This window comes from Calypte anna, chromosome Z (assembly GCF_003957555.1).
Source record: "Calypte anna isolate BGI_N300 chromosome Z, bCalAnn1_v1.p, whole genome shotgun sequence".
Taxonomy (NCBI): Eukaryota; Metazoa; Chordata; class Aves; order Apodiformes; family Trochilidae; genus Calypte; species Calypte anna.
In genome coordinates this window covers 39,994,556-40,007,782 of record NC_044274.1, presented here as the reverse complement: position 1 = coordinate 40,007,782, position 13,227 = coordinate 39,994,556, and the positions used below count along the sequence as shown (strand labels likewise).

The 13,227-nt window shown below is 38.0% G+C and overlaps 1 protein-coding gene across 4 annotated transcripts in view; it reads right to left on the bottom strand.

Moving 5' to 3' along the window:
- PIP5K1B (phosphatidylinositol-4-phosphate 5-kinase type 1 beta) overlaps positions 1-13,227 on the bottom strand; it is an 83,964-nt gene that overhangs the window by 34,218 nt on the left and 36,519 nt on the right. For all 4 annotated transcript variants that reach the window (XM_030467078.1, XM_030467079.1, XM_030467077.1 and 1 more), the window contains 2 exons: positions 10,872-11,002; positions 1,498-1,615 (listed from right to left, as the gene is read on the bottom strand). In XM_030467078.1, coding sequence (XP_030322938.1) covers positions 1,498-1,615; positions 10,872-11,002 — 249 coding nt within the window. The remainder of the gene's footprint in view (positions 1-1,497; positions 1,616-10,871; positions 11,003-13,227) is intronic.

Here is a 13,227-nt window from a genome sequence, read left to right as displayed (position 1 = left end):
ATCTGATTTGCATTTTCAAGAAAAGAAGCTGCACTTCATCTTGAAACTAGCTTTTCTAGTTGACCCTTTTCCTTGGAAACGTTATCACTAGTGTCTTCTACTGTGCCAAGAAGAAAAAAACAAGTTGCCTGTCCTGGGAATTTACCTCAGTGATTAGTCTAATCTGAATGTCACAAAATTTATCTACTGCACTAAGTCTTTCTACATCTTTCATTCATGCCACAGAAAATGCTTCCTTAGATGGAATTGAAGCTGTGACTGATCAGAGCTTTCTCTGGGAAGTAGAGACTTTCAGCTGCTGGTAACACAGCCTGAATACTTCATCTCTCATCAGGTCCATAAAAGGAGATAACCAACAAATTACATAATGATACCTTTATAAAACTCCAACCCAACTGCACTTCCCGGCTACTAACATCCATAATTCAAAGGTATGATCTGTTTTCATCTATAAAGTATTGTCACGAGGGCTAGTAATACAAAATCTATACATAATACTAAAGAATTAAAATCAGACATACACATTCAACTTGAAGAAAAGCAAGACCAACCAATTTTGCTTATAATCTCATTGTCCAAGAAGTACCAAAAACTTTGTAACACTTTTAAACACGTCAGTGAAGTAATACACTAAGTAATGTTTCAGCATCACTTTACCTTTCCTTTTTCTTTATTCAAGCTCTTTCAAGAGCTTTTTTTTTTTTTAAAGAAACACTTGTCAGTAATAGAACAAAAAGATCTAGAAACTCATCCAAAAGAAGTTCATAGTAAAATTCTGAGGTACGAAATTCCTTAATTTTACTTGGACTCCAATTTGTTGGGTGGACTGGCATAAGACAAGTTAGATATAAAGCAAATATCTAGAAGGCAATCCATCCCTCTTTTTTTCACTCTACCCCTCCAAAATAAGAGCTACAAAAGAAGTAAAATAGTGGATACTTGTCCCTGGTAGTTACAAATGGGTTCCACCAAGCTAAGAATGCTTTTATGACAGCAGCAAAAGCATCACTTTTTTTTCTCGCATAAGCAGCTGAATACTCAGAAGGAATAATTCTTCAGACTCTAAAATACCAAGAACAAAGGAGATGCTCTAACATGTTTCTTAGTTGCTAGCTACCCACTTTTCTCAAGGCTAGATGGAAACACATGCAAACACTTCTTTAATGAAGTCCATAAATAATGCAAATAACACAAGAGCAGTTTATTAGAACTGAACTGATAAAAGTCACGCAAGTACTGATTATAACTTCTCTAGAAATAAGGCTCTAAATGATCACTAAAGCTCAAGTTACTCTAGTCAATTAAGGCAGTTTTTACAGTAATTTCTCTCAAAGATGAAGAACTAAAATTTCTATTAAACACTAAGAATATTCAATAGATATATACCACTCCAAACACAAAACTTATTTGGGACCTTCAAAGCATCCTCTTCTGTCACTATGAAACTAGCATGCATTACAATAATTTGCAACTCAAAGGAAAACAGCAGGATCTTACCAAGTAATCATCAGGCTTGATACCAAAAAGTTCTCTGAAGTAGCGGAAGGCAAAAGGTGCATATGTCTTAAACGTGAAGTCAGGGTAACGATGAGCAGGGGTAAGACTGCTCCCTTCACTGAAAACAAAAACAAACCAAAAGCAATTACTACTGAGTAATTTTTAGTGACTTCCTTCTTGCAGCTTGTTTTACTGCAGAGCTGCCTAACTCAACCATTGGACTTCTGATGCAAGAGTCATAAATGCAGATAAACCTCCCCATCAACATTAGTCAGTGCCATAGAAATGTCTGAGAGAGACAGATTATTACCAGTAAATTTCTTTCTCCTGGATAAAGGAAACGATTGCTTTTATCACCAATATCTATTTGCATCAAGCTTGGGCTTAAACTAATACTACAACTTCTGATACCCCTCCAAGATAAGCCAGTCTGTCTAATTGTTTACTGACACAGGAAGGGTCACCCCACCTCATGCAAGCTTTTGCAAAAAGTCTGCAAGTCAGCACAGCAGAACAGCTTTGCGCTGGTTTGGTGACCTCAAGTTTGTAGGGAAGGCAGATGGACACCAAAGACAACACAACAGAGAGGGCAGAACTGTGTGGTCAGAACAGTGGGAAGGAGGCAGGAGCACATACCTTTTGGGGGCAGCAAACGTTAATTGTCTGAGACATGTATGAAACAACAGCCTCAGCATCAGTCTCTCCTGTGGCATAACTGCAGTTATGTTATCTCTATTTTTTTCTTGCTAGTTCAGTCTAGAATCAGGAAGCCACTTCAAAGTCAGCAAAGCTTTTTCTGTCTGCCTGTCATGTCACAGATTTAACTGCAGCTCAATCTAAGCCAACACTGGTTGGGTTGAACAGAGGTTACAGACACTTTGGGGGATTTTGGAAAATCATAAGCAGTTACATGAAAAATACAGATTCAAACTAGAAGAAGCACAAGCCAAGCCTGTAAGACAGTCTTTCTTCAGGGGGAAAAAAAGTAACATTGTAGACTCCTTAGCTCTTTTCCTTGTTTTATATTTACCATTACCTTGAGATTTAAGGTAAGGGAATAGGTAAGCAGGAAAACGGTGGCAGAAAAAATAAAAACTGCCTGTGCATTCATTTATGATGGAAACTAAAAGAAGTTTCTATGATTTCAACACAAACAAGAGCAGCTTTAAGACAAAGCTTGGTCAGTCTGTCTCCAAATGGTTTGACAAATACATCAGTACAAAATCCAAGACTTGACACAGTGGCCATAATCAGCTCTTCCAGCACTTCTTTACTCATTTACCTGAGGCTAGATTGTTCTGAAATGCAGCATGTACACCTACAATTGGTGTAAGAAAAAACAAGACAGATATAACCAAGCTAGACATCCACAGAGCTAAGAAAAGGAATAAATTCTAAGCGTTACTCCTGCAAAGACTAAATTAAACATCATGGAAATACTTAAGAATTTTGATAATTCACAATTAATGCTTGTCATATGAACTTCTCACCTTCCATTAATAACAATTTAAGACAGAAGCATACTCAAACCACCTAGCTTGCTCAGGGCTCCAGGAATGCCTGTAGTTCAGGCTCTTGAATAGGGTATGAAAGGAGGGATAAAACAATCTGGTTTCTGCCTGGAAATCACTAATAGAAACAGAGTTGTAGATGACCATACAAAGACATTAGAATACTGCTGCCTGCTGCTTGGAGTGCTAAACCATATGGTAAACAGCTAATGAAGGTTCCTAGTCCTAGTGAACTCATCTGATCACTTTATATACATTATGGCAACTCCAAGATAATAAAATCAAATCCACGTGAATTTATTGTTCCATTATGTAGTAAAAAAAGCAAAGTAGTAAGAATGTAAGCAAAAGATAGTTTTTCTTTGCAGTTAAGATGTCTAATGCTTTCTTACAATGTCTCTGAGTGGCTCAGAACACTTTCAGTCTTGTCTGACATCAAGTTTTCTACATTTAGATGAACCTAATTGAATTTTTGTGCAATATGAGGATGCCACAGGGGTAATACGTAGCTACACTGGGAACTCAGACATGGTTTTAAATTAATTTAATTGTTGTGAGACGCATACAGAAGAGCGTTCTCTGCTGAAGCATCATATCATTATCAGAGAAGATTAATCGTCCAAATTTTATAAAAAAGCCCTTCCTTTCAGTACATAAATACATTTCTGTAAGACTTCTTAGTTTCAGCTTCATTGCCTACTAGAATATTTAACAGAATCCCAACAGTAAGCTCTTCGGTTATGCAGGAAGCAGGATTGCCACAAATTTAAGATTTCTTCATTACCTCTCTGGATTTTGTTGCTACTTTCAACAGAAAAAGCACCCCCCTTTCCAATGATTTCCTACAGTAACAGAAAACCTTGAAATTCATTGTGGCTGAGTATGTCCCTTGCTGTTATCTGAAAAGGACAGCTTCTTCTGTGCAGAATGCTTGATATAAAGACATCTCTGCCTTATTGATGCATAAAATTTACTCATCTTCAAGTCTATTAGCCCTGATGAGAATGTATTTCATGGTTTCTCCTCACATTTCCTTGGCACATTTTACAAGTTCATATCACTCCGGTGTTGGGGAAACAGTTCAGAAATATACAGATTGTGAACAATCCTGACTTACTTCAGCTTAGGCTACAGTGGGTTAATGGTTATTGAGGCCTAGCTACAGGTTTCTAAAAATGAGCTAATGGCAAAGATATAACTAATTGGCAGCAGAAGAGAAAAATAATTATGTGAGAAGAGTGGTTCCGTGAGAATGGAATGTGTAATTGGAATACAAAGCCACCTGCATGATATGATTGTGTAAACAAGGCTTCTCTATATAAGAGAGTGCAAATCATTAGTAAACGATTTCATATGATCATATTGATGTGTACATGGAACCCTTAAGCCTCTGCAGACTTTTTTCCCACACTCTGGCTGCATTACAGTAGATGTGGAAAGCACTGTGTATGAATCAGGCTGGGGAGTTTTGTGAGGATGATTATGTCTCTGATGTAGAACAACAAAAATACCTGTGATCTGTGGAAAAAGAACTGAAGCTGCAAAATGGAGCTTTGGACATAACAGATATGTATCCTATAAGAAATAAAACCAAAAAAAAGAGGTGATCATCTAATATTCCTCTTGCGTAGTGCAGGGCACAGATAGACCAGGAAAATGAAAAGGAAAAAGAAAAGGTTTTTAATATCAGCTTGGATTATGGCAATCTTGAGGAATTCTGGTCTCTATACATATGCTATGACAAAAAATGCCTTGCAAAGATTACAAGGTATTTTAGTAACTGTAGCTCTACAAGCCCACAAAAGCAAGAAGAATGGTAGGTAGTACCAAAAAACAAAAACAAAAAGCAAAAAACCAAACAGAGATTTAGCTTACCAGGCAAACTTGCAAATAGCCTCTTTCAAATTAACCTCCCTGCTAAACAGGACACCCAGACATATGCCTTGGCAGCCTTTTACAACAGCAACACCCTGTCAGGTTGTACTCAGGAGATAGCACACCTGTCTCGCAGGGTACAGTAAGCTAGCTGCACCTCTTGGTAGCAAGCCTTCATCTCAGAGCAATCTTAATACTCTCTAGATGTAGCTGTTAACAAAGAAGCAGTCATGCTGTAGTCATGGGCTCATGTTTACCCTTCTTGTACGTGTTGTAAAAAGAGTAAAGATGAGGAACACTTCAATTCTCCCATCAGAAAGCTAACAGTTAAGATCTTAAAATCAAAATAAACTAAAACTAAATGCTCCCAATATTCAAAACTAAAAGTATCCAATCTCAGTCTCACTGTCCTTGGATAAAGCTGCACTTTTATAATACATTAAAATGTGTTTAAACTCTACAAACTGCATCCAACAAATACCTACTCACAGATCAGATAGTGCTTTGGTATATTTATTTCCTAAATAACATTTCTGAGAAGCTATTGTTACCTACCTGATGTATGTAGGTACTATGGCTACCTGTAAAAAAAGATGCGTGCTTGAGTTTTTTTCATACAGTGCAGTAAAGTCCAATGGTAATACCCATGCTTCTCACTGTATGTTCTCCTATGCTTTTGGTTACTATACCTTATCATAAGCAGTCTTCTGTAAGGCAGCTTTAAAATACAACTGTGGATAGTAAATATCTTCAAAATAACTCAAGCCAATGCTACCTATATTACAGCTGAAAACACAAGCATTTCCTTATGATGATTAAATGACAATTTAATCCAGAAAATCCCAGAAAAAGGGATCTCAGAGTACTTTAAAAACAGTTCGCCGACATTATGTCTACATAACATAATGTTATGTTATGTACATACCATACATAACCACAAAAATATCGAGGTTATCAGAAGTTTACCAAGAATTTGACATTAACCAAGAAGTAACCAAGACCAGTAAGCCACAGTGAATGTGGTTTTGCTCTTGTTGCCACAGTGTCCCCATTTTGAATACTAATTGTTTTGCAAACAGAAATAACCTCCTACCTGTGCTACAAAACCGCAAACACTGTTGCAGAACTTGGGTTACTCTGTGAATATCTGCAAATGGAGCACTGAATAAGAGCTTAAGTGCTTTATCAAAGGTTTCAGGCCACTTTCTCACCTGTCTGGTGAAACTGCCTGACAACAAACACAGTGGCATAAGTTACCTGACAGCTAAGATTAGTGTGAACACCTGAGCACTATTCACATCAAGCCTGCACACCACTCTGTACTTTTATTACGTAGACACTACACAGAGCCCATCAAATCGCCTATGACAAAAGTTTGGTACCGAGATATTTCCAAGGGCAACTGTCAGTTTTTCTCTTTTTTTCTAAATCATTCCTGGAAAACATACCAGAAAACAGTTTCAGTTTTAGACACAGGGTAAGATCAAGACTGGTTAAATTATGCCCAGGGTTTTGCTCTTATTAGTACTTTTGACTACTTATTTGGTCTGTCATACTATACTATCATAATACAGTATTAAGCTTTTGACATTAAATAGTAGAAAGCACTAAATAACCTTTCATTAGCATCACAAGAAAGTAACTTGTAACTGAACCAGTTCACTGTACAGATGATCATAGGATGCCTACAGCTCAACAGCATCTAACAGGCTAGTTAAATTAGAAACCACACCAAGCATTCTCAATACACAGGGTCTAGACACTGAGAGGATAGCGTACTAGGAAGGGAAGTGCACAAGGCTGATAAACAGCTTTCTGCAGAAAGGTTACACCCACAGTTGTGCATAGCAGCAGCCTCCACCTAAGGAAAGAAGAGATGGAGCCTGAAGCACACTGCCTTGCTCCAGATGCTCTGTATTTCTGAAGTTGCAAACGACAAACTACCCAAACGTAGCTGACTGACTGGAGCAGCTCCTGTTCAGCTTGTCAGGCCTCATCATTAACATGAGCCTCCTTAGTATGTGTCTGCTGGAAATGCTTCAGCAAGCTGCCCACATTGCCAGCTCACAGGCAGCTGCATGCCCTGTGCCCATGGGATGTGCTTAAGCCACCACTGCTGACACAGCTGGGCTCACTACCTGACCAACAAGCCTCTCTGACCACTGACATGTTACTGGGAGACAGCTCCACAGATAAACACAACAGTTGTCAAAACACTGCCAAGTTGGGGCACACTACACAAATTACTTAAGACAAAAAGTACCAAATGAAGTTGTTCCAACCAAGGCAGTCAGGGGCACAGAGTAAGGGGAGAATATGCCCCACACAGCTGAAGCACAGGAGAGAGAGCACAGGTGGGATGCACAACCTCCCCACAAATCTGTTGCCTGATTTCTAAAGCACTGTTTAAAAGCCAGAAGACAGGCTACTTGGTAGCTCCCCATGCAGTTTCACTCTATTCAGAGAGATGGGTGGAGACTTCAGACACTGCTATCTTCACTGCCAACAGGGCCACTGTAGAATGCACTTGTTTCTAAGTCTAAGGAGCTCAGTCTGTACAGCTGTTCTCAATGAACTCCTATATAACAGCCCCTAATAATACCCCAGTTCCCAAAAGCACCATACGATAAACTCCTGAGCAGTGTGAAGACAAAGGGATGAAGGAGATGCCACAATGTGAAGCAGAAAGCAACAAAAGCACTTGTCTAGTCTCTCCACCACTGATGTGTACAAATGAAAGTAATGACCTTTGCAATTCATTTCCACCTCATATCTCATATAGAGATGCCCATACATCACTTAAAGTCATTTCCTAAAATGAAAATCTAAACTAATCTGGGCTAAACTGACCAATTTAAGACACTTAAAAAGTAACACTGGGTAAGGCACAACCTGCAGCCCATGGAGTTACTGTGTTACTCACACAGTGAGTAGGGTAGTTAAGCTCAGGTCTGAACTGACCATTGTTTTTTCCTTGGTGCTTTTCTCCCTTCTTCATGATTCCTAAACACTGATGGAAGTGTTTTGCTATGGTTACCAAAGCTGAGATACAGGTGGTGCTGAGGTACATACTTCAGGGGCTAAGAGATACACAGAGACTACTTATCTTCTCTGCGTATTATAAATTGTTACTGATAAAATTCACGAACAGCTAGTTTCCTCTAACAGAAAAAGAGCACAGATAAAACACTTTTGTTTGCTTGCAGGTAGGATTCTGTTTCATTGCATTTCTGCTATCTCACATCTATTTTATTACTGCCACCATAACAGTGAGCCTGTTGCTGAGGGTGCAAGAGCAGAGGGTGTGCCCATGACTCTGCCAAACAGCTGTCCTCTCGCTGCCACAAGCAGAGGCAAGGTGTAGGCAGGGAAAACATGCAAGGAAGGTGGAGCAGGACAGCTTGCAAAGAGGCAGGTTGCTGTGAACAGGGATGGAATGACTGCTGTGCATGAAGGAAAGCCCATCTGCATTATGCACACCCAAGACAAGGGGGAAAATGCTGGTTCTTGCTTGGTAAGCTACCTACTTTCAGCACCATACTTGCAGACAGGTTACCCTCCAGCTGTGGATATCTGGCAAAAAACTAACTTGGTATCAGCTTCCTCCAATGTGCTTCTAGGTAGGGATCAGCCCACTGGACTTGCTGGTGTAACTCATTTCAACTAGTTTCAGCTAGCTGCTTTCAACACAGACCAATCCAAAGGTGTGGGGGGGAGAATTTATGGAATGACTTAACAATATGGCCTTTACCTGTAGGTACCCTGCTAGGAAAAAGTGAATATCACCTGCAGTGCACCTTGGGAGTGCAGCCCTATCTGGAAAAAAAACATGCCATCTTAGCTTATCGCCTCCCTCTGGGTAACAAAGCTACCTATAGATATGATTGAGGAGCAATGTCATTATGAAAAATTCAATATCCCAGCACTCTCAACCAGTAGGAAAGCAGCTGTCATTATGTGCTACCCTGAAATATTACAATTCATATAAACTAATACCGCTTTAGATTGTAATAATTTTAGATAAATAAATATGCAGGTTGCATTGAGACATAGGAAGGACTTGAAATTTGACATTTCTATGCATCATAAGAAATCAAGGGTCAGGGTTAAGAGACTGCTATGGATAACCAGCTTTTAGTTTCACAAAACATTACGAGGAAGTAATCTTTAGAGAGGTTCTGTATATCCTCCTCCTCCTATATACCACACAGCTATGCAAAAAACCCACCTATGCTGCTCTGGTGATTACTTTCCTTTGTCTAACTGTCCTCATATGATTTATTTATCTATTAATAGGAAACTGTCCAGAAAGATGCTACTTAACCTTTTATAACAAATTCTACATTAGTGCACACAGGCTGTTCTTTCTGCCTTTGATTCCTTTTTAAGCCAGAAGGAATCTTTCCCAGCTTTTGCTTAAAACCAGTAGAAAAGAGAAAAATCTCATTTCTGAATGTACATATAGGTTTTACAGTAGAGAAGTCATACACAATACTGTGGACTGCAAACCATTTTATTTTACTTGCTTCTTTACTATTATGTTAAGAAAGATAGAGACTGGATTATTTTCCAGACTGGTGCTATGTAACGAAACAGTTTTAGCATGTGTGTTTCATTTAACTTTCCATGAAGAACACAGCTAGTATCACAGCCTAACAAACTACAGAAGCATTCCTGCATTCCTGACACATTTCACAACTATGATGGCTCATTCCCTCCCACTCCATTTTTCAGACCAATAAAAACTTCGCTATATGACATGCAAATTTTTCAGCTGTAATTTGTTTTTCTAACAAACAAACAAAATTATGACTACAGTGCGTGAAAACACATGCACATAGTTAGCATCAATTTACCTAGCCTCCAAGAGAAAGGCTACAGAACACTGCACAAACCTTAAAGCTAATACCAGAATAAGGTTGTGAATATTGGGTTGGGTTACTAGGAACCAAAGAAGGTAATGTTAAAACTTCATTTCATATAAGAAGTAATTTTTCTTCTTCTCAAAGAATATCTTAGCACAGAGGAAAACACAAGCTGAATCAAGCAGATTTACATGAGGATGGATCAGCCTTAAAGCGATTGCAATCATTTTGTACATCATCAGTTTAACTTTGTTGCTTGTGATGTAAATAGTTTTTAAGAAGTTTGTCATTCAAACTGAACATGAAAATATCTTTGAAAACTCATACAAAGTATTCCCAGATTCAGGGAATACTGCACACATAGCCTACTGGTTTTCAGCACTTCTAAGAACACAGAAAATGCTGAACAGAACAAATCATCCAGAGTTTGAAATATTTTTACTAAACCTTTTTCATCCATTTGACCACAGATAACTTGGAAAAGTTACAGGGCACTGTGCATGAGCTTCTGAAGCCCCAAAATGAGTATGACCTTATTTTTCTCATCAGCATAACTATATTATTACAAATTCTATACCATCAACTTGGCAGTGATACAAGTGACCTTGGAGATGGTCAAATGAAAAGCAGTTATAGTGCACAACATGTAGTCAACTAGTAAGCTCACCCCCAGACTGAAGTTCTGGCTAGAAACTTGTAGTGTCATGTGAATTCTTACATTACTCTTAACACTGCAGGACTTGAATTTTCATGAATTTTGACATCTCAACAAGATGGTTAAGTACTATTCTCAGGTTTTAAAACTAAACTATGCATGTGAATATTGGACATAATACATCATTGCATATAGAGCAACAAATCACTTCCAATTGCAGTGGACAGCTTCTTTAATTGAAAGTGTCAAAATTACTTTCCTTCCCTATAAATGACAAGTTTCAAATCTTCAGTTGAAGTGTGATCTTCCCAGTTTTCTCCCCAGCCTCACTTTCAACAGCAACATGAATTTTCAAGTAATTTTCAAGTTGTCACACATTAAACTTACTCTAACCCCATTTTTTTAGAACTGGAAAACAATCTTTGTTTGAAACATAAATTGAAAATAAATAATTAGGCTTGTCCTTACCTTGGTAGGGAGACACTTTCCACTACATAAAAGTCTTGCATAAGAACATCTCTGACCGATTTTGATGTAAGGTTTCCTACTGTGTATCCTATTCCCAGCTGGATAAGACCTCTAATAGCGGATGATGCAGTCTGCATGGAAAGTAAGAAATCAAGCATGAGTTTGCTAAAAACATTTCTATTCTTTATCAATTACATTATATGCTAAACTCTTGATTATTTTTGTAACAACACCATGTCATCTTCACCTCCTAGGCTTCAGAGATAACTGCTTGAAGACTTAAAACAAATACCATGTTGTATCATAACTACAAAAATCAGTTCTCTGGTTGTATGCACTGAAACTTTTCAAAATGCCCCCAAAATTGACATTGTTTTCTAATTCAGACACTTCTGATCTAACTCCTCCAGAAGTTTGAAACAGCATGCATTATCCTCTAGAAAAAAACAGCCACAAATTTTATACAATTGCACATGCATGCCAAGGCATGACAAGCAAGTTGATGGTTTAAATACAGTTTCTGGGTACAAATGTATGTATTAAGGTCTGCTTAAGAGTCAGTGCAAAAGGTGAATGAACTGGGAGGGAATCCAAAGAGCGATGAAAGTGGTGTGGAAGAAAAAAATCTCTCTATAAACATCTATATGTATAGAGTGAAATGTCTTGAATTCAATGAACAGGGCTTGCAAGGGATAAAAGGGCTCAAAAGGACAGTGCCAAGTTGAGATAGCCACTGTATATATGTAAATTGAGAACATCTCTGAAACTTTCTCATGCTGACTACACAAACTTTCTGGACAGATTAAAAAAAAGAACTGAGTCAAAATAAGAAATTAGGGAATAGAATTCTTAAAAAAAGATGTAGGGAGTGAAGAAGGAAAACCACTGGCAAGGGAAAGAAGTCTATCAGGAAGGCAATATCTTCTTTTGGCATGGTGTATTTTCACCAGTTTGAGGATACCATTGTGATGCCTGTTTTCAGGTTTTACCTCCCACACACCAAACAGGAGACTGTACCAGTGGAGGCAAAGAACAGCAGAAATTTCATGGTCAGAACTATTTGAACAAAAATATATCAGGAGTCGGAATTGCATAAGAAAAGGTTCAAGGAGACAAAACTACTCTTGTTATGACACAAGAGAACAGCATATGAGAACAGTGTATGCTAGAGTAATTGCTTATTTTTAGAAAAGACAGTGTGTAGCTCCTAAATAATTAAGACTGCACATCAAGCAGAACTTGCCCTTGCATAACAGTTCAGAACAGGCAGTTTGTTCGGAACAAACAACACCATTCTTAGACTGCTACTTTGACCATTAAAAATATTTGGCTTTGTGTCATAAGAAGATTCACATTTTTCTTTCCTTGAAAGGCCTCTATTCATGAATGATTAATGCCCAAAAAAGCAGTAATTATGTAGCTCTGATCAAAACAATACACATACAAATAGGATTTCTGCTTCACATCTGGATGCCCATCTTGTTCTGTGCCACAGCAAAGGGACTATGTCTGAAAGAGCAGCAGATAGCACAGTACTGTATTTTATAAACAAGAGAAGGTAACCCATTAAAAAAAAAACAAAACCAAAACCAAACTAAACAAACAACAGAAAAGAGGCAGGTAACCTGCCAAGGTAATTTCAGGATAGCTCTGGATCACCCTTCAAGCTCATAAACCGTATCTGTAGAATTTCTGCAAATTCAAAGACCTAGTCTTTGGTCTTCTACTAGCATGTTGCAGATCTTATACATATGATTACCTTCTCATTAGTTTCCAATCCTATTCAAGACATGCTGTTTAACAGAAGAGCGGTGTTATGAAATAATTTAGGATACTTTAACAACTGCTTTAAAACAAATTGATAGTAATTACAGCATGCTGCAGCTGACTGCTGACCCCAAGGTCAGTTGTGAGCAACTGTGGCAAGTTAAACCCAACACAGGCTATGGTCTTACCAAATGAAAAGTTTGTTTTTACAAGCCTTAAAATGAAAGCTAAACAAACCCTCAATATTGTCTCAACACAAACATATACCTGGTTTTGGACCAATTTAATTATTTTCATTATTATTATTATAGTGATTAGTAATGGAATCCAAAGAAGGGATAAAAAGGCTGCTCTCTCAAGCCTTAGGGGAAATAGTCTTGATTCATCTGTTTTATGACTACAAAAGTATATTTATTGGAATATAAAAAAGCGAATGGAAAAACTGATCTCTTGCAAGTATTCTTCCTTACTCAGACACTTTTAATGCCCAGAAAACAACAAAATCTAGTTTTAAGCCTAAGCCCCTTATCGCTTTCAATTCCTCTTGAATACCTTCTCTCTGTAGACCAAGCAAAAAGTGAAATTTCAG